This window comes from Epinephelus lanceolatus, chromosome 9, assembly GCF_041903045.1.
Source record: "Epinephelus lanceolatus isolate andai-2023 chromosome 9, ASM4190304v1, whole genome shotgun sequence".
Lineage (NCBI taxonomy): Eukaryota > Metazoa > Chordata > Actinopteri > Perciformes > Serranidae > Epinephelus > Epinephelus lanceolatus.
In genome coordinates this window covers 17,631,149-17,656,127 of record NC_135742.1, presented here as the reverse complement: position 1 = coordinate 17,656,127, position 24,979 = coordinate 17,631,149, and the positions used below count along the sequence as shown (strand labels likewise).

At 40.5% G+C, this 24,979-nt stretch overlaps 1 protein-coding gene across 1 annotated transcript in view; it reads left to right on the top strand.

Moving 5' to 3' along the window:
• The first annotated feature begins 20,799 nt into the window (after positions 1-20,799).
• The window catches only part of loxhd1b (lipoxygenase homology PLAT domains 1b), a 33,159-nt gene continuing 28,979 nt past the window's right edge, over positions 20,800-24,979 (top strand). The window contains exons 1-5 of the mRNA XM_078171089.1: positions 20,800-21,847; positions 23,503-23,617; positions 24,123-24,203; positions 24,392-24,576; positions 24,831-24,929. Coding sequence (XP_078027215.1) covers positions 20,962-21,847; positions 23,503-23,617; positions 24,123-24,203; positions 24,392-24,576; positions 24,831-24,929 — 1,366 coding nt within the window. The 5' untranslated portion in view covers positions 20,800-20,961. The remainder of the gene's footprint in view (positions 21,848-23,502; positions 23,618-24,122; positions 24,204-24,391; positions 24,577-24,830; positions 24,930-24,979) is intronic.

The window sequence follows — 24,979 nt, the reverse complement described above, 5'->3', positions numbered from 1 at the left end:
ATCAGGCAGAAAAGGCAGCAATGTCTTGATAAAAAAACAACTTTTTGTTGCACTATCCCAGCAGAAAGTACAGCCATTTCTCAGTTAAAAACAACCTATTTTTATTGTACTATCTCGGGAAACACAGTGATGTCTCGGTAAAAAAACAACTGCTTTTCGTCACACTATCCCAGCAGGAAATGAAGCCACGTTTCAGTAAAAAACAAGCACTTTTCAAAGCACTATCTCTGCAGGAAACGCAGCGATGTCTCTGTAACAAACTGCCACTTTTCATTGCACTAGGCCGGCTAGAATCGCAGTGATGTCTGTGTAAAAAAACAACTGCTTTTCATTGCACTATTATAGCTGTAAACACAGCAATGTCTCAGTAAATTGATGGCTTTTCATGGCATATCCAGGCAGAAAAGGCAGCAATGTCTCAATAAAAAACAGCCACTTTTGTCACACTATCCCAGCAGGAAAGGCTGAAAAGTTTCAGTTAAAAACAACCACTATTCACGGCACTATCCCAGCAGGAAATGAAGCCATGTCTCAGTAAAAAACATAATTTTTCACAACAACATCTTTGCAGAAAATGCAGCGATATCTCTGTAAAAAGTGACCACTTTTCACTGTACTATCCCAGCTGGAAACACAGCGATGTCTTGGTAAAAAACAACGTCTTTGCATCGCACTATCCCACCTGGAAATGCAGCAATATCATAGTAAATCAACCACTTTCCATGGCACTATCTCGGCTGGAAACGCAGCCATGTCTCGCTAAAAATCAACCTCTTTTTGTGGTCCTATCCCCAGTGGAGACACAGCAGTGGGTCACTAAAAAACACCCAGGTTTAGTGGCTAAAATGTCACTGGAAATGCAGCAATGACTCGCTAAAAACAACCGGTTCTTTTGTTTGTTTCAAACAGTGGTCTGCAGCTTGGCAACGCACTATCCACCTTCCCCTCCACCTCCAGGTGACAAAGCCAGCTGATATACTGTGTCACTTTATAAACGTTGACATGATGCATATAAAACATACAAATGTAATGAATCTGTGGATTGCAAAAATGTATAATGGCAACAATTGCCTCTGGCTACTGAAGCGGTAGCGGGACTCTGTGATGCATGGAACAGGCCCTCTACTTAATCCTCTTTACCCTCACCAGGGTCTGCTCTAATTAAATGTATAAATGGACAAACAATTGGTGTGATATTTACCGTCTGTGTGAACAGCTGTACATTCACATCCAGTGCAAATGAGAATAGCCTCACTGACCTCAGCCCTTAGAAACAAGCCTAACACAAGTCTTTTCTAACAATAAATGAGGATTATTTTGATACATATGTTAAATTTGGAGGTGATGATGCTCTGGTAAGAGGCTCCATAGTCATAACAAGTTGACGTAAATGTTGTTATGATAGTGGAGGAAACCTGTGGAGCTGCTTAACATCAGCAGGGTCCATCAGTGACAATCTGCACTCTGTCCCCCCATGTGCTTATTGATAAACATCAGAAAACACCTGCTGCTCCTCCATGAGTGCTGTCACCCTCCGTTAACAAGAACACTAAACAACCCCTGTCTTGAAATACGCCACAACCAAAACAGGAGCTGATGCAGACACTGGTAAATGTCTGACAGTGGTATAAGAGCCATGTCCTTCTTCCCTGCAGTGATGCAGAAAACAGGAAATGTGTTTCTCTCACATTAGTGCCAAGATCATCCTTTGTGCGTGTGACGCCCATTAAGCAATATGATCTTAGTGCTATTGTACTATCAGGACAATGAGACCTTGTTTGGTGATCAATTTTAAAGCTCAAGGTCAGTTCTGGTAATTCTGGTTTTTACTTTCTCAGGATCTGACATTTCAACAGTTATTGATTGGGACTATTTTATCTGTAGACTGTAGTAAAGAAAAATGTTCACACTGAGTAACAGGGACGCTGCATCTGTGCGGCTGTTGGATTTTATATTAATTTTCTTTTAGTGATTTCAACAGCACAAACTAAATTCCATACACCTTCATTTTGTTAAAGGGAAACTCCACCAATCTGCAAAATATAACCAGTAGAGACAAGATCATGTTGCATTTTTGGACCATTACTTGCAATTAAAAGTCAGGATATCCAACATATTCTCACTCTGACCTCAACACATATTGACGTTTGGTCATGGACTTTCCACGTCCACATACAACGTTCAAGGTACCCTGGGTGCGTTGGTTGTTGACGTTCTGGGACGCTGTGTCAAGTTCTGCCTGTTACATGCATTGTCTTCTTCCAAAATACACTTCAGCTTTAACAGGAAATTTAACATTTACAGACAGTCTCTTTCAAAATAAACGCATTATGCTGGTACAACACTGCAGATTTACTTTTTTTTTCTTTCAACAACAAACACACATGGTTCAGTTTAGGCAACAAAAGCACGTGGTTAGGTTTAAGATAAAAGAACAGGCTTTAGAATCTAACAGGACACGAACGCCGCTCTCTCGGGTGACAGTCTGTTTGTTGGACCCATCCACCACCCCTTCCGCCCCGCCTAGTCGGCCTTTCAATGCCTTAACTTTTGTCCTTATCCTGTTGCGTTTCCCCCTGACGCCGCTGGGCGCTGTTTAAGTATATGCAGCAACCGGCCGCGTATCATGCCGATGTTAAAGGATGCCTTTTTTTGTTGGTTTCTGATGCCGCAAATTACTGCCCAAGCGCCAGATTGCAGCGACATCGGAGTGAGCCTGGGCTTGGATATCCTCTCAGCTCTCAACTCAAATTTATTTGCACAAAGCACATTTAAAAACAGCTACAGTGTTATACAAAAGGAATAAGATGCTAAAAACACACACAAGAGGCAACATAACTTTAGAGACACAACACACACAGGCCTGCAACATAGAAAGCCACATCAGGGGGGCTCAAACGCTAATGACTAAAAGTAGAGCCTGGACTTAAAAGAGTCAATGGAGGGGCGGATCCACAGTTTGGGGGCAGACACAACAAGGGCACGATCACCCCTGAGCTTAAGTCTGGAGCGTGGGACAGCCAGGATCCCCAGGTCAGCTGACCTGAGGGACCTGGGAGTAGATACAGGGCTAGACCATTAAGACCAGTATCTTGGTCTCTGCTTTGTTCCTCCTAAGTTACTCAACTACTTAATTGCTGAAGTGCTCCTTTAAGATGGTGGGAGATAATTCAGAGCATATGTCTCAACACCTGGACAGATAAAGTCCAGATAATTTGCATGCATAGATACTGTTTAAGCTAAATGAGAAATACTGTATGTTGTTTTTTGTAATTTGGGTGAACTAACCCTGAAGTCCAACTCAACCTTAAAAATGTATAAATTTACAATAGTATAGTGTTGTCTTTCCTGCTTATATAAGAGGAAAGATGTCGCCATATTGTTTTTTTTTAAATATTTATTCTATATTATTTTGATTAACATTTGTTTAACCAGTTGAGTCCAGCTGTAGTGGAGACCTGGCCAAGATGCAGCAACAATACAGCAATTCAAAATCAGTAAAATAGATCAAACAACACAGCGTTTTTGGGGTAAAATCTTGCCTTTAGCATCACTTTTTGTTTTAATCTCCCATCATTATCTGATCTATCCAACTATCTGATCTATCCAACTATCTCTTGTTGCAACCGAACTCAGTGCAGCCCAGCTGTATGTTCATTGTGGTTGGGGACGGCAGTGCGAACAGCTCCAGGCAAGGAATTAGTCACCCTGCTGACTCTGTTAAATCCCACAAAAATATACAGTATGTTGAACGACTTATTTCAAAGGTTTTAAAGCAGAATTATGTACACCAGCAAGTTCCCATGAAATCAGCAGCTAATTGGTAACTTTGATCTCCGCTGTTATATAATACCCAAGCAACTAGGAAAAACTTAACCACATGAGATGACCTGTCAGACGACGAGCCAATTAGGCACAGACACATGGATTTTTTTTTAAATTTATTGTACATGTTTGTATGTTTATCGTTTCTTTGTGATGTTTTTTTTTGTTTTTAGAAATATATCAGACTTGAAGTGGTTGAAAGAGCTCTGATTTAAAAGCTTTTTGCTGTCTCCAGGAGAGAGTTTCAAATCGAAGTGAAAGCATTATAGCATCTGGTGATGATGCTGATATGTGTGTGTCATTACACGTGTGTGTGGGTGTATTCTCGAGGGTCTCGTCTATCGAAGCGTTTTCCACAGTTCAGATCAAATAACTTCAGGAGGTCTAGAGTTCACTGAGTCATATCAGATACAGACCTCTCCCTGTTTTTTTATTTCATGTACAAACTACATATTACTGAGGAAACAGACTGAAGGGGGTCAAAATGAAACATCAACCATTGAAATAAATGAGTCATCTGGCACTTGCGGAGCACCTCCCACACTCTGGGTTCAAATCTATACCAGTGATCTCAGTGATATGTCATCCCCTTATATTTAAAATAAAAGACTGAAGATCATTAATTAGCACATTTTAACATTTGTTTTGTTTTGTTTTGAACTATAAAAATACTGCGGTGCTGGGATACTACTTCTTGGCCAAGTGCAATAATTCCTGGAAGTTTTGGGGAGAAAAAAACAAGATATGACCAGTTAATTAGTGAGTTTTAGAGGTTTTTGTTACCATCCTCTGTCTCCAGACTTTATGCTAAGCTAACCAGCTGCTCGCTGTAGCTTCATACTTACCACATGAACATGAGAGTAGTATTGATCCTCTCATCTGGCTCATGGCAAGAAAGTTTTTGACAGTATTCTGTCAAGTTTATGTTCATGTGTTTGTGTGCATTTCCTGTTTTATTTTGAAATGTGTTCTCATTGTGCTTAGTGTTTCTTTTACTTCCTGAGTTTTCCCACCTTTGTTAATAACCTCATGTGTTTCACCTGTGTCTTGTTCCACTCACCTATGTGTAGTAAGTAATCAGCCCCTGTGTATTTAAAGCCCACTGTTTCCCCCGTTCAGTTGCCCCAGTCTGTTCATGATCACCAGCATTTTCCTCGTGTTTGATTCCTTGGTTTTTGACTCAGTTTGGATTTATGGACTTTGCTGTTTGTGTGATCTCCCTGAATGGACTTTTCTGCCTTCTCCTACTACCTTCACGTATTTGACCCCTGACCTGGTAAGTAAAGATTTGGATTTGATAAACTGTTCGAGGTGTTTTGTGTTTTTCTCTGCAACTGAGTCCCAGTTTTCTACTAGATCGTAACTTAAAGTGTACTTCTCAAAATGACAAACTATACTTTTAACATTTAATAATGATGCAGCACAAATAGCTGAAAAAATACAGTCACTTCATATAAGAGAACCCATTATGCTACTGTTATGGTTCATACTTCATACTTCAACATGTTTACATGCTTTAATGTTAAAAAAAAATACTCCATGTTCCTCATATTGTCTGTGCTGAAACACCTGTATAGAAGTCCAGTCACCAGAAAATGTGGATACTTCAGCAACCCAAGAATACGTTAGATTTGTGATATGAGCTGACTCTTTATCAGGAGATAAATGGTGTGTCACCTGGGCAAAACTGCTGCCAAGTTGCAGTCTACTGTTCCAGACTAACAAACAACAAAACCTGTTGGGTTTTAGTGAGTAATCGCTCTGTTTCCAGCAGCGTTTTAGGCTTCAAATGTAGGTATATTGTCGCTACTCGTTGGCATGTTCCCATCCCATGCTTTGCCTGGTGGGATTGTGCAGCCAATGGGATATTCAAAGCCAAAACATGATCGTTTCCTCACTATAACCAAGTGGTTTTTGTGCCTAAACCTACCCAAATGTTAACCTCAGCATTGTTGATATGTATCAAATTTACCACATAATAACATGTAAAAGCAGTGGATCCTTGGTTTCTAGAAATGTTTGATGCCAACATTTTTTCTGGGTTTGTGTATTAACCACTCTGTCTGAGATGCTCCTTTTCAGCGTCTGGCCCTTTAAGCCCCCATCCCATAAGAGCCCAGTCTGCTCTGATTGGTCAGTGTTTCTGGGTGTTCCTTACCTGTGCTCTCAGCATCTCTGCACCATCTTTGCAACCAGGAATTGACTGTAATGGAGTGGCATAAAAGATGAACTTTCTTTTTTTGGCCTTTTTGCCTTTTTATTAGATAAAAAAAAAGTCTAGCATGAAATGGGGAGTATGAGAGGGGATGACATGCAGCAAGGGGCCAGAGGACATTACCTTTGTACATGGGGCGCCTGCTCTAAAAGGTGAGCTAGTGGGTGCCCCACAGCTGCACTCTCTACTGTGAAAAAACACCAAGAAAAGCTTCCAAACCAATATCTTGACATTCGAACATGTTCCAGCAGGAATATGATCCAAAGTCTGGGAGAAATCGGTAACATCAGCAACCAAGATTACCCTGACGTTAGCACGTAGCATCATGTAGCAGTGTAGGCTACGTGATGTAAACACTTGCAGCAGCATGCCTGGAGCAGATGACCCTTTAAAGAAATCCATCGTGGTCTGACGTCATCCTGGAGCCAAAACAGAGCATTCAGCACGGTCTGAAACCTGAGATTTTTGCTGACAGGTATGACTTCCACATATGTTTACCTCATTATTTGAAACTTTGGCCATGTTTGATCTTACGTTGTAACATTATGACAGAAAATAAGGAAAAGCACACTGTAATAGGTCCCATTTAATGAAGTCATAACAGCCACCACATTAGGAGTGATTTAAAAGTTGCTGGTGTCAGATTTGAATACAAAGTGTGATGGTAAACAGTTTAACCACACAGTTTCAGGTCCACAGAGAGGTGTTCCAACAGAAAGTCACGTGCTCACACATACTGGAAGCCAGCAGCGTTTCCCAGCTCCACCGCTGCTCCTGCCAACTCGGCTCCTCAGTCAGTGATTCTTGGAGCAGTCAGCGTTTTTGTTCTTCTTTTTTTTTTTTAACACAGCCTTATAAAAGTATGTTTCTCCTTCATTTGTCAAATAATCATTATCCCCTGCGACCTCCTATTACAGAGTAAAATTCCTGCTCATCATTTCTCCGCACTGTTACTCAGTCATTTTCAAAACAGGTTAATTTGACCACAGAGTTTCTCCAGATACAGTAGAGCTGCTGCTCTGCCCGGGGATCAGATTACTGCGTCTCACTCTGAGGTTTTCTAACAAATGGTGCTCTGAAACAATGTTGATGGCATTAATGGTACTTATATCCTGATTTGTTTCCAGATTTCAGCACATCATAACTCAAAGCCAGCTGCTCTGTGAGCTGATGTTTGTCGTGATTATTGTATGACGGCAATTCATTAATCACATGCTGTATGAGTGGGAGAACAAATATGGTGAATCACAGGGTCTTTAAGAGCATATGCTGCACTTCAAATACAATACACTACAAATCAGCTGGTACAGAACAGATGCAATACTGGAATTACTTCACCCATAACTAAGTTGTTTTTACCCAGTGTTAGTGTTATTTATAACTGTGACAACATGTTATTAATAATCACAAACTAGACCATCTTGCAGTGGCAGAATGGGGTGACAGAGTTGTCTCGCCTTTACGCCAGCAGCTGGATAGTAACAAGGCTAAATCGAAAAAAAAGTGTGATGTTTCGCTGTGTTATATGCAGCTAGAGGCAGTTGGCAGCTAACTCGAAGAAGAAGAAGAACAGCAGCCGAAAATGTCTGCAAACTGGGAGATGATGAGGTGCGGGAGCTCCTCAACCTCCAAGCAAAGGGCGAGATCAGCCATTATATAACAGGGACGGTTAATGATGGTTCAAGTTTAGGTTCAGGTTTTATTTGTCACATACATAGAATCCATGTAGTGAAATGTTAACAGTCGGCTCCCTGATGTATGAACACACAACAACTCTGACACAAACAACCAACAACAACAGTACAAACACAAGCAATATATTACAATCATGATGTCAGGAATTTTATAGGGTTACTGGCTACAGAGTAAATATAAAGTGCTGTAGTCAGAAAGTGCTAATCAGTTCTGTTTAGGTACCGGATGGCGGTGATGTTCCTAGTCAGGACGCTTTCTATGGTGCAGGAGTAGAAGCTCTGCAGGACTGTTTGCGAAGCTCTGAATTTCTCCAGCCTCCTCAGATGGTACAGTCTCTGCCAAGCTTTCTTGGTCACGGTGTCCAGGTGGGTAGACCACGTCAGATCTTCAGTGATCTGGACACCGAGGTACTTAAATGTGTCCACCCTCTCCACAGGGGTCCCATTGATGATTATGGGAGTGTAGTTCTGCACCTGCTTCTTCCCGAAGTCCACCAGCATCTCCTTATTTTTGCTGACGTTGAGGTGGAGATTGTTTCTCTGACACCACTGAGTCAGGTGCCTCACTTCCTCCAGATAGGCCGTCTCATCGTTGTTGTGGATTAGGCCTACCACCACGGTGTCATCCGCAAACTTTATGATTGTATTGGACGCTGCGGTGGCTGCACAGTCCTGCGTATACAGGGAATACAGCAGAGGGGACAAGATGCAGCCCTGGGGGCCCCTGTGTTGAGGGTGAGAGAGGATGAGGTGTGCCTGCCTGCTTTCACCACCTGAGGCCACTTGAAGTGTTTGGCATGGTTATTGCCATGTTACTGTTTATAAAGCACCGCGAACGCTGATGTTATTTGTTACACTAGAGGCAGATGCTGTCATGTTACACTTTATGCCTGTCTTGCCTCTTTTGCTTCCAGGTCCCCAGCATGGTTTCTGAAACCACACACTGAGGTGGTCTGCATCTCGGTAGTGGGGATGGTGCCGATGTTTGATTCTATATAAAAAAAGGCAAGGTGGCGTAATGGAGGGACTTCATCGCAGCCCTATGGCATGATCTTTGTGTAAAAAGAGCTATATAGAGACATTCAACCATTCACACTTATGAGCAATTTTAAGTTAATGTAACATGTATACATCTGGACTGTGGGAGGAAGAAGCCGGAGAACACCCACGCTGACACGGGGAGATCATGCAAACTCCACACAAAAGGGATCCTCCCTTGCTGGTGGGTTTATACCCGCAACCTTCTCTCTATGAAGCGACAATGCTGACCACTGCACTACTGTGCCACCCCGGTCTCCACTACACACCAGTAAAGTTTGATGACTGCATCTTGCACAGTTGCAACATTATGACATTGAACAGATCTACAAACAGACGGACATACAAACATCTGGCAGAATACTTGAAATGCCTTCTGTGGTAGTTCCCGCTACTCCCACCAGGACCACATTTTGGCTTGATCACACACACACGCACACACACGCACGCACGCACACGCATGCACACACACACACACACACACACACACACACACACACACACACACACACACACAGAATCACAAGGTGGAAAACAATACCACCATCTGCTGTGACATTGTTGTGGCTGGTAACAAATAGCGGCAAAAACATTTAAAAAGAGTGTGTAAATAACCCAGCAGTCAAACAAAACTAACATTAACACGGGGTCAAAAAACCTATTAGCACTGGATGGTTTTCTATCCATAGTTACTGGGTAAAGTTAACCCATGATTGCTGTGTTGTACATTGACTCAATTTGACTTTTAGTGTATGGGTTACTGTGATTCACCCACAGAATGTGCCACAACTTTAGTCATGAGTAAGTTCAGTCTTTGCATGTCTATAACTGCTGCTGCTGAAAATATCATAATTTATGTGAGCTATTTGAAAACAGCCTGTATCTTGTCAGTCGTGCCTCTGAGCCGATAGCATGCATGGGAACCTCTGGTGAAAGGTACAGTGAGCTTGAGAAACTTTATTTAGTGGAGGGGTCATGTAGGCTAACATGATAAAACAACAGCCACAGGCCATAAATCTGTTAAATTATGTCAACCTGAAATGTTTTATGAAGTTATTGACTCCCAAAGGGCAGAAACGAGTGGGAACAGTGCGTTATTTGGGGATTTAATGAGCACATTATTATGATTATTAATCATAATCATGATAAATGTGTATTGCATGTGTGTTTCAAGAGGGATTGCCTGCACAGCTCGGGTTTCTTGAGCTCCTTGCCCCTCACTAAACACAATGAGATGCTGTCCTCATTTCCAATACCAGGAGCAGGGCCACTAATTGTCAGTGGCGGCATGGATCAACATGAATGTAAGTGTTTTACCAGTGCTGGTCTGGGAACAGAGAACAAGTGCATTTACTTGCAAACACTGTATCAGATATTGCCTCGGAGTGCACGTTCAGCACGCAAAAAAAACGTCACGACGTGAAGCAGTGCAGATGTGGAGTGAAGACATCTATTGCTGATGTGTTTCTGCTAAGCTCTGTCTCTTTTGATCTCACCACCCCCACAGTACGTGTATTTGTGTCCAAAATAGACTGCACCTTTTTTGTCACCTCTCCAACTTATTAGTCTTTTATCGTACGCTGGCACCAGCTCCATTTAATGTTCCAACACAAGCTGAAACAGGTTTGCAAGCTAAACAGACTGACTCACGTGTCCTGGGTTTGGCTGTGTGTCATTAAAAAAGATGCAAATTATCTTTCAGTTTTGAAGTGACAGCAAAGAAGTCCTCAGTTAAATCATCCTGAATTCGTTCTGTCAGATCAAAGGGCTTCTTTCGAACTGTTTATGTTTTGCTCAGTAAAGAGCAGGAATGTTGTGGAAATCTCGCCAACTTAAATACTGACCAGTGCAGATAACTGTTTACTGTTAACTGAACCATGCTGACACAAGTGTAAAATTATGTCATAGTGAGATTTAAGTATTTTGTTGCTTAAACAATGCATGAAAATTGGCTTAAACATTTACATATTTTTATTAATTCACTGCTGCGTTACTTCTGGGAAGTAAGTTTATTTCACATGCTTTTCCTTCACCTGGTTTCATAACTTAAATCTTCCTTTTGGTATTAGTAGCTTATTTACGGTAGACTATATTATTTGACTTTACTTATGGAAAATGGTTTAGTAGACTTTCTTTGTCACATTTAAAAAAAAAGAAGAAAATCTGACAGAGTGAAAGAAAAAGTTGAGGTTATACCGATCTGTTCTGACCTCACACACTAGAACTGCAGAGAAAGTTATCCCCTTGAAGTGCCCATATCTTTCTCAGTTTAATTAGAAACTAAAACAGTAACAGGAAGTTTGCACTGAAGGTTGAAAGATGGCGATGAAATAGCAGTTTGAAATAGATACTAAAGCTTATATAACACTCTGCCCAGCTTCAAAGGCAGTGATATTTTAACTGGGGCTGAGGATTAATGCTGACAGTCTTTTTATTTTGGCTGGTCAAGCCGTGAACTGTCCAGCACAACCTGTGCTATGCTCAACGGGAAAAGCTGTAGTGTTTGCCATGATAGCAATTTGGGAATAAATAATATTGGAAGAGAGGATTAAAGACACAATCTGTGATCTAAATGCAAACAACATTGTAAACCCGGCACTGTTCCCACAGGATTGGAAGATACACTTCTTCCCTAATTTTAAACAGGTTTTGTAATATATGGACCAACCACAGATTGCTTGAAAATCTTAACATCCTACTTTTTCAATAATCTGTTGAGAAAAACAGAAAACCGTTAAAGTGAGGCGTCATCTAATATGGTCACTTCTGGCTCCAAAGATCCAAGATCGTGATGCCCAAAATGCCAAAGTCAAGGCTTCAAAACCTGAGTCCACAAACCAATGGGTGACATCACAATGCCTAAGTCTAATATCTTTATACAGTCTACGGCTCAACGACTTTGACCATTGAGACTGTTACCGCCTGGCTCAAGGCTGGCAACAAAACGGGAGGCCACACACAGATGTATCAATCAAAAAATTATTTATTTAAAGCAGCTGTGCGGAACTTTTTACCATTTATAAAACTGTCCCTAGTTGGTATCACCCCCCCTTGAAGATCCGCATATTTATTTGAACCCAACAGCGACAAAAAAGCCTTTCTCTATATGGCTATTTAGCGTAGCCTCGGTCGGGTCGGACACAGCGGAAGTGAGCAAACCAGAATATGGCACCCGGAGGTGGAAGTAAGTCTGCACACCCGCAGCGGCCCGCAGCCGTTAAACCACAGAAGAAGAAGGAGCCATGTTTACGAGTAGGATTTAAGAAACAGGCTAAATGACATGTAGTAGGGAGTAGTCTCTTGTACAGTAGGTGGTGGTATGCGCCTGGAAGTTGTTTGCGATCCGCCAATAAATTGAGAGAAGAAGAAGAGCCGCGTTTACAGAGTGTTCTTCGAGTAAGTGGTACACAACAACCATTGCTGAACACATAACAGTTTTACCAGATGTATCTATAAGGACTTGGTTGTACTTTCGATGTCATGGTGGATAAAGAAGGAGCACCATCTAAAAGAAAAAGAAGAGAAGAAGGCTAAACGGGACAGTGACAGGGCTTGAGCCCAAACGCGTGTAATCCTCGGTCATCCATTCACCAAGTGGAGAGAGCTGAGAGATTTGAAAGGTTTTAAAACTGGTCCCGAGTTGGCCCTTTTCCTAATAGACAGGTATGTAATTTTTGTTTAGAGAATATACCGCAACTTGTTAGACGTTGTTTCACTTCAATATATGACGACATGGAAGTTATAAGCAAACTAAATGTAACGTTAGCTGATGTGAACCGCTTTTGTCTAGTAACATTACAACAAACGCCACAAAATTATCTGTGACTGTGACCATGAACACAAATATACAGCAGGCAGTTGTCCTCAGTTTATAAGAAATTCAGAGCTACACCAGAACATTTATAATTTTCCTCTCGATCTCCAAAACAAATGCATGCGGTAATTGCCGGTTGCAGTCGAAATTTTACGACACCAGGTTGTGGGTGTCATACCGCTTTGACCAAAGGGGGCACTGTAATCAACGAAAACATAAAGTTCCACACAGCTGCTTTAATTTAAACTAATAAACACAACTGGTGGAGTGAATAAGGTGTAAGTAGGAAAGGAATCAATCATGTAGGAAGTGTGTGAATGAGTGAAAATACAGTGTAGTGCGTGTTGGATGGCTCAAACCAAACAAAGGACGAAGGCTGAGGAACATGCAGCAGGCTCAAATTTAGAGAGGCAGTCTTTTTATACCTTCTGGGAGCCCCACCCAGATGGGCAGGTACAACAAGATGACCCTCACAGCTCCACCTACCAGCCGACAGCCATCATCTTCAAACACAAACAGCAGAGTAAAATAACTGACAGGAAGTGTAGGAAGGGGCATGTTCGATCTGACAACGGTGTGTTTTGCCATGGTTTTTGGGTAGAATGACATGTTTGCTCGAAACTGTGTGGAGTGTGGGCTTTGAGCTGTGTTTTTTTCTCATTCAGTGGGTGTGTCAGAGGTCTCACCAAGGGGAACAGACCCCTATGGTTAGGTCATTCAGAGAATACACTTTTTTCATCCATGTTGGAAGATACAAGATTTGCTGGATGCACAACAAATTGTTGCTGTACAAAAAACAAAAAGGGGTGTTATGGTAGAATCCTGTTTAAAAAAAAGACCCATGAATGTATGATGTCATGCCTTTCTAATGTTTCAGAAGCTGCTGCCCAGAGAGGGGGATTTTATTCTGCTTTTTTGCGGTGATCACAAGTCACTAAGTTGGAGGACAGACAACTTCTGTACAAGACCTGTGTTTGACAATCGTTTAATTTAGGGTCAAGATATATGAGACAGATGTGTGTAGCTTTATGGTCTTCAGTGCCCAGGGGACTCCATTCTCACCAACATAGCACCTTCAACTTGAGTTCTCACTGAGCATCACACTCACTTCTCACCATGTCACCTGTTAACCACAGTAATAATACTGTCAGCACCGGCGGTGACCTCTTTCTTTGTTGCATAACGACCACACAGACGACTCACTGTGAGAAGGGACAAACTACCTTGTCAAATAAATCAGTGTTTAGATTTCACCACAATCTGATCCCCTTGTCATAACATCATTGACCACAATTATGGACTTGGAGGCTCTCGGCCGAGCGACATGACAGTGACTGTGTTCCTCACGTATCCTGCTGTGACAGTCTATTTCCTCTTCATTTCCTTCCGAGCATCCTTCATGAACCGTAAGACCCTCCAGTGTGTTTGTTTTGAGAGTCTTCGCGGAGTATCTTCTGTGTCACGGAGCCGCAGCTATGTTATCACGAAGTTCCTTCTGTGCGGGATAGAAAATAAACATTTACAGCTTTGGGAAACCAATTAAGCTTCGAATCTACAGGCTATGAGATGATCTGAAGTCAGCGTTTCAGACTCCCATTGAAGTTTACATCAGTACTTAATGTTTCTCCCCCATAAATCAGAGTTGAGTTCATTTCTCAGAGGTGATGATGATTCAGGGTCATGTGGATGTTCACTTAAATCCCCAGACGTTGTGCAGTGCAGAAAGATGTTGCTCAGTTTCTTTTTTGTTTTAAAGACACACAAGTCAAGAGTATCGCTGACTCTGAATTCTACATTAGGTGTGATTTTAGCATCACCCCAGCAGTATAAATTGTTAAACAGACTGCAGAAGGAGTAACACCAAAATTATAGTTACTGATGCTGACTCAGTTTTAAGTGGTCTTCAAAGTGTGAAATAAGCTACCCGTGAATTTCCAACTGGCAACCTCTGCAAATTCCTTTAAAAACATCTAAAGATAATTTATTTTAATGATGCAACATGTTTCAACTGTTTCTTTGGCCCATGAAATAATGTGAAACTGAAAATGTGTGTACTGAGTGTGGGCATATGTCCAAAAACACGCATCTCTGTGCCCATACATAATTTAAATAAATCCTACTGATAGGTTCTTTTTAATCTACTGTTTTAAATAGTTTTCTGCAGCAAGTAAAGGTAGGTGATACCAGAATGTGCTGATATCAAAAGAAAGGGAAAAGGAAATTTTAGACATTTTGGCACATGCAGACCAGAGAGAAACTGTGTCTGAGGCGAAGGAGCACATACATTTTTGACAAACTGAACCACTAATGTGAGTAGCCTATGTCTGAGCAGTTTTCCTGTAGCTCCTCAACCCAGCTGCTGTCCACTCCCTTCCCTGAAAGAGGTTGCTAACACCCGCCGCCTCAGCACAGCCTTGGCCATCATCAATGACTGTACTCACCCAGGATACCGTCTGTTTGGCCTGCTGCCCTCTGGAAAGTGCTACAGATCATTCAGAACCCACACAAACAGACTCAAACACAGCTTTTCCCCACAGCAATAACATCTTTGAATGAATTTAAATACACAGGATGTATCTTTTTTTTTATGAGTATGATTACTACACTATATGTGGTTAACACTTTGTCAGGTTTAGGCACAGAACCACTTGGTTATGGTTAGAAAAAGATCTTGTTTTGGCTTTAAATATCTGCTTTTGGTGGCACAATCACAGCTGGAAATGCTGCTGATGTTCTGCTAGAAAACACCACATTTTGTCATTTGTTGGTCTCAAACAGTTGTCTGCAGTGGGCTGGCAGCCATCTCGCTTGCATGTGCACATAAATACATGTGCACACATTTATGGCAGTACCCCTCAGCTAAGCTATGTTCCCACACGCCTGTTCGACGACCTTGAAATGAGACTCAACAATCAACAATCAACTTTTGAAAGCCCTGACAAAGACCTGTAGCGGTCGAAACATGTTGGCTCTTTTATGATATAGCCACTACAATAAAGGCATTTTAATATTTCCTTCCTTGTTTTCCATGTTTTCTATAATTTTTTCAGAGTGCCTGGATTGCCTTCCTGTCGATGCTGTTGTTTCCCATTCTCCACGAGCACCCGACACAAGATTTTGACCTATGTTTGTGTATACAGAGCAACAAGTCATCTCGCTTTTTTTCTTATCAACTAAGTTTCTCCAGAATCACATACTGCACCTTTAATTTCTTTAATTTGGGCGACTGTGGCTCAGAGGTAGAGCAGGTCGTCCACTAATTGGAAGATCAGTAGTTCAATCCCCAGCTCCTGCATGTTGAAGTATCCTTGAGCAAGATACTGAACACCAAATTGCTCCTGATGGTTGTTCCATCAGTGTGTGAGTGTGTTAAAAACTGAGTAGCAGGTGGCACCTTGTATGGTAGCCTCAGTCACCAGTGTGTGAATGTGCGTGTGAATGGGTGAATGTGACTTGTAGTGTAAAAAGCACTTTGAGTGGTCGGATGACTAGAAAGACACTATACAAGTGCAGGTCCATTTACTATTTAGCATGATTTGGCTCCATCCACAGCCTGTTTTCCCACTGTTGCTCACTTCTGTTTTTTAGATTTTGTTGTTTTTGTATCTAGTAACCAAAGATTGTAAAAACAATACCATATAATTTGCCCTTGAACAATAAATGGATTCAACTGGATCTTATTACAACGGTGTTATGTTGCCTCCCTCCACCTGTAGTGTCTTCTTCTTCTGTAACAGACACATTAAAGAAACCTTTGGATATCTGTTTTATCTTGTGACAAAATTTCCTGGTTCAGTCTTTTTCTGATCTGGAGATAACAGGGTGTAAAGACTAGAGTAACTACAAAATCCAAACCCATGGCAAACACAGTATGTAGTTACTGAACTCTGCATTAAGTTTCCAGACACTGGGGATTCTATCAGGCCAAGGTAAACCACAGTAAGCATATTACCGCCCAAATCCTTGATTACCTGGCAATGACTACAGCAAGATCAGTGACGAAGATGATGATGTCAAATAACCTTAATTTAGCGTCAGTGTTTCTCTTGAATCTAGGAGGAAATAAGAACAGTTTTCCTTTTACTGATAAGATACTGAAAATCACAGCTACTGCACTTTGCTGTTTGGGGTCATAGATCAAATTATTGATCATAGTTTTTAGGTATAAAAATTACTTTATGAATACAGTAGTACCACTTTTCTACCTATAACACATTTGGCTGGACAGTCAAAAAACTTTGAAGCCATTTTCTCAGTTTCAGTGTTAGTGTGGTAACTGCGGTGCGTCATAGGTTTCTAATGTATAGCTGATTCTGGTGAACTACAGAAAACAGATATGATCTGAGAGATATAAGTGGCCTTTAGTGTGCTCCAATGTACAATCTACAATGATAAAGGGTGGACAGATGACACTAGCTTTGGGATTAAAACCCTTTGAATCTGCGTTCAAAGACACTACAGATAAAGTGTGTCTGAAGTGCAGTATCAGGCCCCTATGGACATGTCCACCCATGGCAGCCTATCTGCTCCTCTGTAGTCTAAAATGCTTCCTTCGCTCTCGATGGATCTGACAGAAGTTGAAACGGATTTTCTGCAGTCGGCTTGTTTAGGTTGTCAGGACAAACATCTTGAAAGACTTGATGGAACTCCTTTTTCCTGCATGCATCACTGACACACATCGTACAAACATGTCAATCTCCTTAACTAACAGAGGGGTCACAGAGCTGAGCAGTGGGGATCAGCTGTCCTCTCTTTTTAGGAGAATGGTAGAACTTTAACAGATTCGGGATTCATTTCTTTGCTTACTCTAATCGTTTCTGTCACGGTGATCCATTTTCATCTACTCCCTGGAATCAAAATACGTCTGCAAAAACAGTTAAAAGATCACTTTCTTATGTACATTGGGATTGCATAACCGAACAGCTACAACTAAAGCGAATTTTAAGTGGGTACATATAATACTGGCAGAGGAATTTGGCACATGCAATTACCCCAAACTGAGATACCACACTCTGCATATTCTGCAAAAACACTTAAATATTTTTGGAAATTAGACTGTAATCAGGAGTTACAACAGAAAAACACTACATATGGCCTTGCTGACGAATCACAGGTGCAAACATTAAGAGTTAAACTGCTCCAAATCAGAGTCCAGAGTGTTGATTTTGGATAAATCAGGTCTACTGTGCAGACAAAGAGACAAAGAGACAGAAGTAGGGTGAGGGTGAGGGAAACAGAAGGAGGAAGATGAGGACAAGGAAGAGGAAGAGCATCCAGGGATTCATTGTGGAAAGGAAACATTACAAAAACGTAGAAACAAAAGCGCTTGGCCAGACAGAGAGAGAATAGAGAATGAAGCCTTTTTGTTGCTTTTTCTATAATTCAGTAAAAAAAAAGTTATGTTATGTGAGTAAAAATCTCATCATATCACAAAGAGTTTGTATTCAGCATCTTGTTATTGTAGGTGTGACTTGTATTGAAGGTGATTATCTTTTACACAACATACTGGACTGTAAGTGTAAAGATAAAATAAAGAAGCCATGAATTTTGAATGTAATATTCCAGTATGTAAAAAGCTTTTATATAATGTATAGAGCTTGCTAAAATATATACAGCATTTGTTTTTTATTTGTTTTGTTCTGTTTCTTGCTGTTTTACTTGTTTTGTTTTTGTGTTTAGAGTATTGAGAATATATGAAGGGGGTTTCCATCAAATGTGTAACAATTGAGAAGAAACACACTTTGAATAAAAATTCATGAAAGGGAGGAAAGCAGCTGAGGGTCTCTTGATAAGACTAAAGGGTTTACAAAAGCACTCACATCCACACGAGGAAAACTAGGTTCTCGGCAGAACAACACAGAAGAAAACAATGTCCACAAATGAAAAAATGCTCTCATAAATATATATTTTCAATGCCACCAAGGTGACATTTCAAGCGTTAAACAATCTGCATGATGCAACTGGTGCTCATCATCTGTTGCACAATTGTAACGCACTTTGAATCCAAATGCAAATGAAGGTGTCTCCCTCTACTGGCTGCAATGAAACCTACACAAAACACAAGACCTTGCAGAGGCGACCTATTTTCTTTTACCTTAAATGCTACATTAATAGTCCAGAAGCAGTTCAGATCACTGTGGTCTCACGAGCATGATGTTGTCTCCCTTTGTGCTGATTGTGTCAGTAATTCCTCTTTGCAGTATCCACTGTCTTATACATAAAATTAACATACTTTGTCAGGGTGGAGCAGGCGTTTATAGGATGTAAAAGGCCCTCATATACTATACAAGCAAACAGTTAGTAACCTTCATCCCTGATGTATAGGAGAATGTTAGAGGCTATATTTGAAAAACAAAAAGGTTGTATGTTTGACATTGATATAACCTGGTATAATCTGGACGTGCACGAGCAATAGGCTACTTTTGGCAATACTAACACAAATGACTGCTTAAAGTGTCACTGGGATTAACACGTTTTCACCAACGTGAAAAACAGTAGAAGACACAAAAAGAAATAACAACTACATATATAACAACATTATATTTAAATCTGAAAGCTGGAACTTTTAGACAAAAAAAGGTCAATTTGCAGCTAATAAAATTTCAGTAGCTACCATCCTTCAGCCTACAGTAATTAACATTTAGTAAAAGCAGTTGTGGAAAGTAGCAAAGTACATTTACTCAAGTACTGCAATTAAGCACACTTTTAGGTACTTGTACTTTGCACTCTGCTTCTTTATGCCTCTATTAAGAGGAAAATATTGTACTCTTTACACCACTACATTTATAGGACAACATTAATTTCTAATTACTTTGCTGATTGACATTAATGATAAAAAATCTAACTGACAAATAAATCAATGATGTGTTATTATAGCTGTAGATAATTTGGGGGATCTTCACAAGCTACCGAGTATATAAATTTATTAAAATTAGCCCCATCTTTACAGGCTGCAACATTAAAGTCATGTAACGTTATACATTAATGCATCATTTGAGACGTCACTGAAGTAGAGACTGTAACACTTGGTGAACCAGGTGAGAGTGGACTCAAACGGACGACTCTGGAGACAGTTCAGGTAAAATAACACAGTCTTTACTGGTCAAAAAGCAGGTTCAGTACACAGAAGGCAGGGCTACAACAGGATTTACTTGTGCGGTGGTGTGTCTGTGTCACTCTGCAGTTACACCTCCAAAACACTAGTCGGCGGCAGAGTTTTCTGTGAAGTGCTGTAAAGTTTAATTGATTCAAAACACACATTAAACATGGCTGAATAGTGACAATTTCAAACACAAGTAAACAAATTGGCTTCAGTATAACATGCTAATGTTATTAGCCTATGGTTACGGCGTTGGCAAACTCCGCATAAGGAGGTACAGGTGAGGCTAATCAGGGCGGGACAGACAACACAGGAGAAGTCAAAAGGGAGGGGCAGGAAGTGGTGTGATCTGAAACGAGAGGAGATGTGAGTTTCAAAGTAAAACAGGAAACAACATGAATTAATGACAAAAAACCATAACCTAAGAAATGTGAAAGGTACTGTGTTAGTTAAGCTAATGCTATCAAGGAAAACAGAAAAGTATTATATATCTATATTTCCTTGAACGTTACTAGGAAACGTTAGCTAGCATAACAAGTGTGCTGCTAGCTAAAACAGCACATAGTTAAATGACCAGGTAGCAGGTGAAGAAACCATGGATGTAACGTTACATTAATGTTTTAAGGTAAGTATCAAACACCCAGATATTTTTCTGGTGGAGATCAAAGCAGAGGGAAAAAGGTAAGTGAGTCTGGTAATTTAGCTTAAATTGGATGTAAGCAGCTGATTGCTATTAATTCACATTTCCAGTCATACAGAAAGTGATATGTAGGGTGCATTAACAAAAACAACTAATTTTTATTATTTTTTCCTGAGTCATGTTTTAGTGAATATCAATCCAGCTAATGTTTGGTTGTTTTGATGAGATATCTCCTGATTTAAACTTTCATAAACCATGTTTTATATCATGCAGTGAAGGAATATCAATCAAACTGGTGTCTGATTTTGCAAATAAACTCTTCATATAATTCAAAAATAGCACAAAAACATTAAACTATGAATAGATTATTGGATATTTTAACCTAAAGAGATGTTCGATTTGTTATTGGTTTGTTTGGTGGCCGTCATCATCCATCTGCTCAGCTGCAGGCCCAGGTCTCCTTAGTCAAAAAAACATACATGATAAAACCCCACTCTTAGATGGATAGCTGTAAGCAGATTAATTGTATAAAAGAGGGATTACTGCAGCGCTACTTCAGAATTTTCTATTAGCTCTCTGTTCCCAGGGAGGGTGTCTTCATCTGGTCAGGTGACAACAAGCACATTATCATTTTTAATGAGGTCAGAGCATCTGCCGTTTGTAGGTCAGGATAACCAGCAGAGAGGGGCTTCCCCAGCCGGCTGCCAAACAGCAGTCTCTCTGGCTCTGACCTCTCCTGCCAGCGGTCACTCCTGCGCCTTTTCAGGTCAGTTTAATCAAGTTTCAGCGGAACACAGAGGAATCGGTTACGGTTACAAGGTAGTAAATAAATTAAAGATGCCCACAAAAAAGAAAAAAACAAGACAGAGCTCAGAGGAGGAAACCAAAGATGTAGATGACGAGGACTCGGAGGATCAGGAACCAAAGCCAAAGAAGAAAAGTAAGCGTGTCAGTGAGTCAGAGGATGCTGGAAGATTGAAGAAAAAGAAGTTTAAAGACAGTGATGAAGAAGGATACAAATCTGACACATCGGGGCCGGATGTGAGGAGCACCAAGAAAAAAGGACAAGATAAAGAAAAGGTCAAAAAGAAGAAGAAGAAAGCCAAAGAGGAGAGTGAGAATGAGTTGAGCAATGACTCACAGAATACTGATGGTGAGGATAACAACAATGACGCCAAGAGCAAAAAAAGAAGAGGAAAACTCCCTGATGTGATCGAGACCACTACGAAAGGATCAAAGAAGTCCTCAGTCAAAGATAAGATGGGGGCAAAGGATAAAAAATCCAAGAAGGACTCAGAGGTAGAGGAGGAACGTGCTGATGGGGATGAAGAGGAAGGGAAGAAGAAAAAGAAAGAAAAGAAGAAGAAAGGTTCGGAGAAGGGAGACAGTGACGAAGACACCAAGAAGACTAAAGGAAAGAAGAAGAAGGCTGAAAATTACGTTGAAATATACGAGAATGAGCTTCGCAACTACGAGCCAGAAAAAGTGGAGAACTATGAGGATGAGTATCACAAAAAGAAAGGTAATTGCAAGCTTTTTATCTCGACCTGTGGAAGCTGTGGGTGTGACTGAATCAAGATATTCCTTATAGAGAAATAATGTTGTTTAATTCAAAGACAGTTTGATGTAAAGTCTGTTTGAGGAAAGATATCTGACACCCAGAGGAGAGGTGAGTCCTTGATTGCAATTACGGGATTATGAGTGGCCCCAGCAGTAATTGAATCATGCTTTGGTTTGATGTTGATGGTAACATTACACTGACGGAAGTACCGGCCGTCTATCCACAGTATGTTATCTTCAACCTACAGCTATACGACACCTGTCACTCACTTCTCTTTACAATGTGTGGTTTCACATCTTAATGAGGGGCTTCACAGTCCTCTAGAGTTTCTTTGTGGCTCTCACTTTTGAATGTAAAACTCCCAATGTAAAGCCATACTTAATGTTTATCTGATTTCACCACACACACACACACACACACACACACACACACATACGTTCTCTCACTGACACACAGAAACATACTGACCACATACACTCCTTACACTCTACATAAATTAACAAATGATTTCCAGCCCTTTTTAAATCAAAGTAATTAAGATGAAACCTTCATTCATTCATTTTCCATAACTGCTTATCCTGTTGGGAGTCGCGGGGGGGCTGGAGCCTATCCCAGCTGACATTGAGCAAGAGGCAGGGTACACCTTGGACAGGTCACCAGACTATCACAGGGCTGACACGTAGAGACAGACACACTCACATTCACACCAAGAACAAATTAGAGTCACCAATTAACCTGCATGTCTTTGGACTGTGGGAGGAAGCTGGAGTACCCGGAGAATACACGGGGAGGACATGCAAACTCCACACAGAAGGGCCCCCCCACCCTGGGTTCAAACCAGGAACCCTCTTACTGTGAGGCAACCTTGCTGCCCTAAGAAGAGACCTATTGTACTCTCCTTAATTTTTGCAAAATCCATTTATGATTTATTATGTTTTAATGTCAGAAAATGCATTACTTTTTCAAAAATACACTTTTAGACATTTAATATTTTATTATTATCACCAGTATCTCTTATTTCAGGGTTTGAGCATAGATTCAGAGGGTCATAGTGTTTGCCATTAAAGCAAAAAAAGTATTTGAGTGGCCTGTATTTTAGTTTATTCGCTATAGAAGTAACTGGAGAATTTAATGGTCAATTTGACTCAAATTTAATGTCATTTTAGATTTTTTCTTTGTTTAATTTATCAGGCCTTTTCACATTAACTTTCCTTTAATAGCATTCAAAAAACTCATAAAAAAATTTAATTTCTACTGCCTCCAACCCATAATAAATTCCTCAACAGCCCTTGATTCTAGCTCTTACTTTTTATTATGTTGGGCCTTCACTGGGCGAGGTCATGTCACTCCTACAGTGGAGTGACAGTTACAGCAAAATCCTGTTTCTGAGAAGTATTAAAAAATCGAATTCTGGTGCTAAAGGTGCTAAAACAGACTCAAAACACATACGCAGATTATAGCTATACACTCTACATCACCCTATTTGTTCACTCTTGTGTCTGACCATCCTGCCCCCATGTGCCCTCTTGTAAAACACTTTCTCCTGCTTTATTCATATTTTGCATTCCTTCTCTGAAACACACCTCTATTTGCATCATGTAATTAAACCCTTCTAGTGTATGAGGTGGTGACCATTACTGGCGATGAGCGAGGAGCAGGCACTGATGCCAACGTGTTTGTCACTCTGTTCGGAGAGTATGGCATCACTCCTAAAGTCCACCTGGCTAGCAAGTGAGTCCTCTTCAAAGATAAATGGAATTTATATGTTATGTCATCTGTATTTAATGAGATGAAGATAGAAGAATTTGCTCAAATAAAGAGCAAATATTTAACTTTTATTTATCATATACTTTAGCCAGAGGCCTCATAAAACCTTGTATTTCATTGAGTTGGTTCTTCTGCTTGAACTAAAACTGTTTTTTTTTTCTCTCCACTAACAGCACAGAAAAGAGGTATTTATTTCTTCATGCAGTGATGGTGGTGGTTGTGAAGTAATGGCTGCTCAGACAACGGACTGCGTGCTGTGGTTTTGGTGTTCAATCCTTTATTTCCAAAAACGTTTGTCATGCTTTTGTGTTTCATCATGAATTTGTGCCTGTGGAATATTTTGTTCTTTTCCTAGATTTACTTAACATTTTCGAATTATTTTGAATTTATTTGTAGTTTTGAGTTTGATGAGTGAAAAGATGCTGAAATTCAGGTTGGGTCTTCCATTTTTACTATTTTCTGATTTCAGGAGTCGCACAGCATTTGAAAGAGCCAAAACCGATGTGTTCAGAATAAGAACTCACAATGTCGGACCCTTGAAAAAGATACGGTACATTAAACTCTGAAATTTTATCCCTGATCCAGACTGTTGAATATGGTTCAATGTAGGGCACTTAAAGGAAGAACAGCTCTTACTTCACCTCTGATCAGATTTAGGGAGATTTATTTCCTCTCATGAATTTGTTTGCAAGAATAATGAGACTTATTTATCTAAAAGTTTTTCTTCTGGTGCTTCAGGATTGAACATGACAACACCGGCCTGAGTGCCAGCTGGTTCCTGGACAGAGTGGTGGTGACGGATGTGATCAGACCTCACCTGAGGTTCTACTTTGCGTGTAACAACTGGTTGAGTAAGACGGAGGGAGACTGCCTTTATGTCAGAGACCTGCTGGGCAGCATGGACCCCATGGACATGCCCAAATGTATGTAGACGCAGACATGAGTATATGTCTAACACTTTATAATCAGAGTATCATGTAACAAATTGCGTGTTTTGTTAGAAAGTAACATATTTGTAACACCACTATTTACTCCGAGCTCATTAAAATACAGGAATTAAAATATTTTTTATTTTTAATCACACAGTGGTTGTTTGTGCTTGACGTACTGCTTTGAGGTTTTTTTATGAAGTTTGTTTTTAAATTGTTCTTTAAAGCGTTTGGTCTTAATTTTCCAGATAACAAGTATGTGGTGAGTGTTTTTACTGCGGATATAAAAGGCAGTGGAACAGATGCAGATGTCTTCATCAATATCTTTGGGGAGTTTGGAGACACAGGTAAATTACAGCACAAACCAGCTTTAATGCAGTCAATTGTTTTCTTTTCG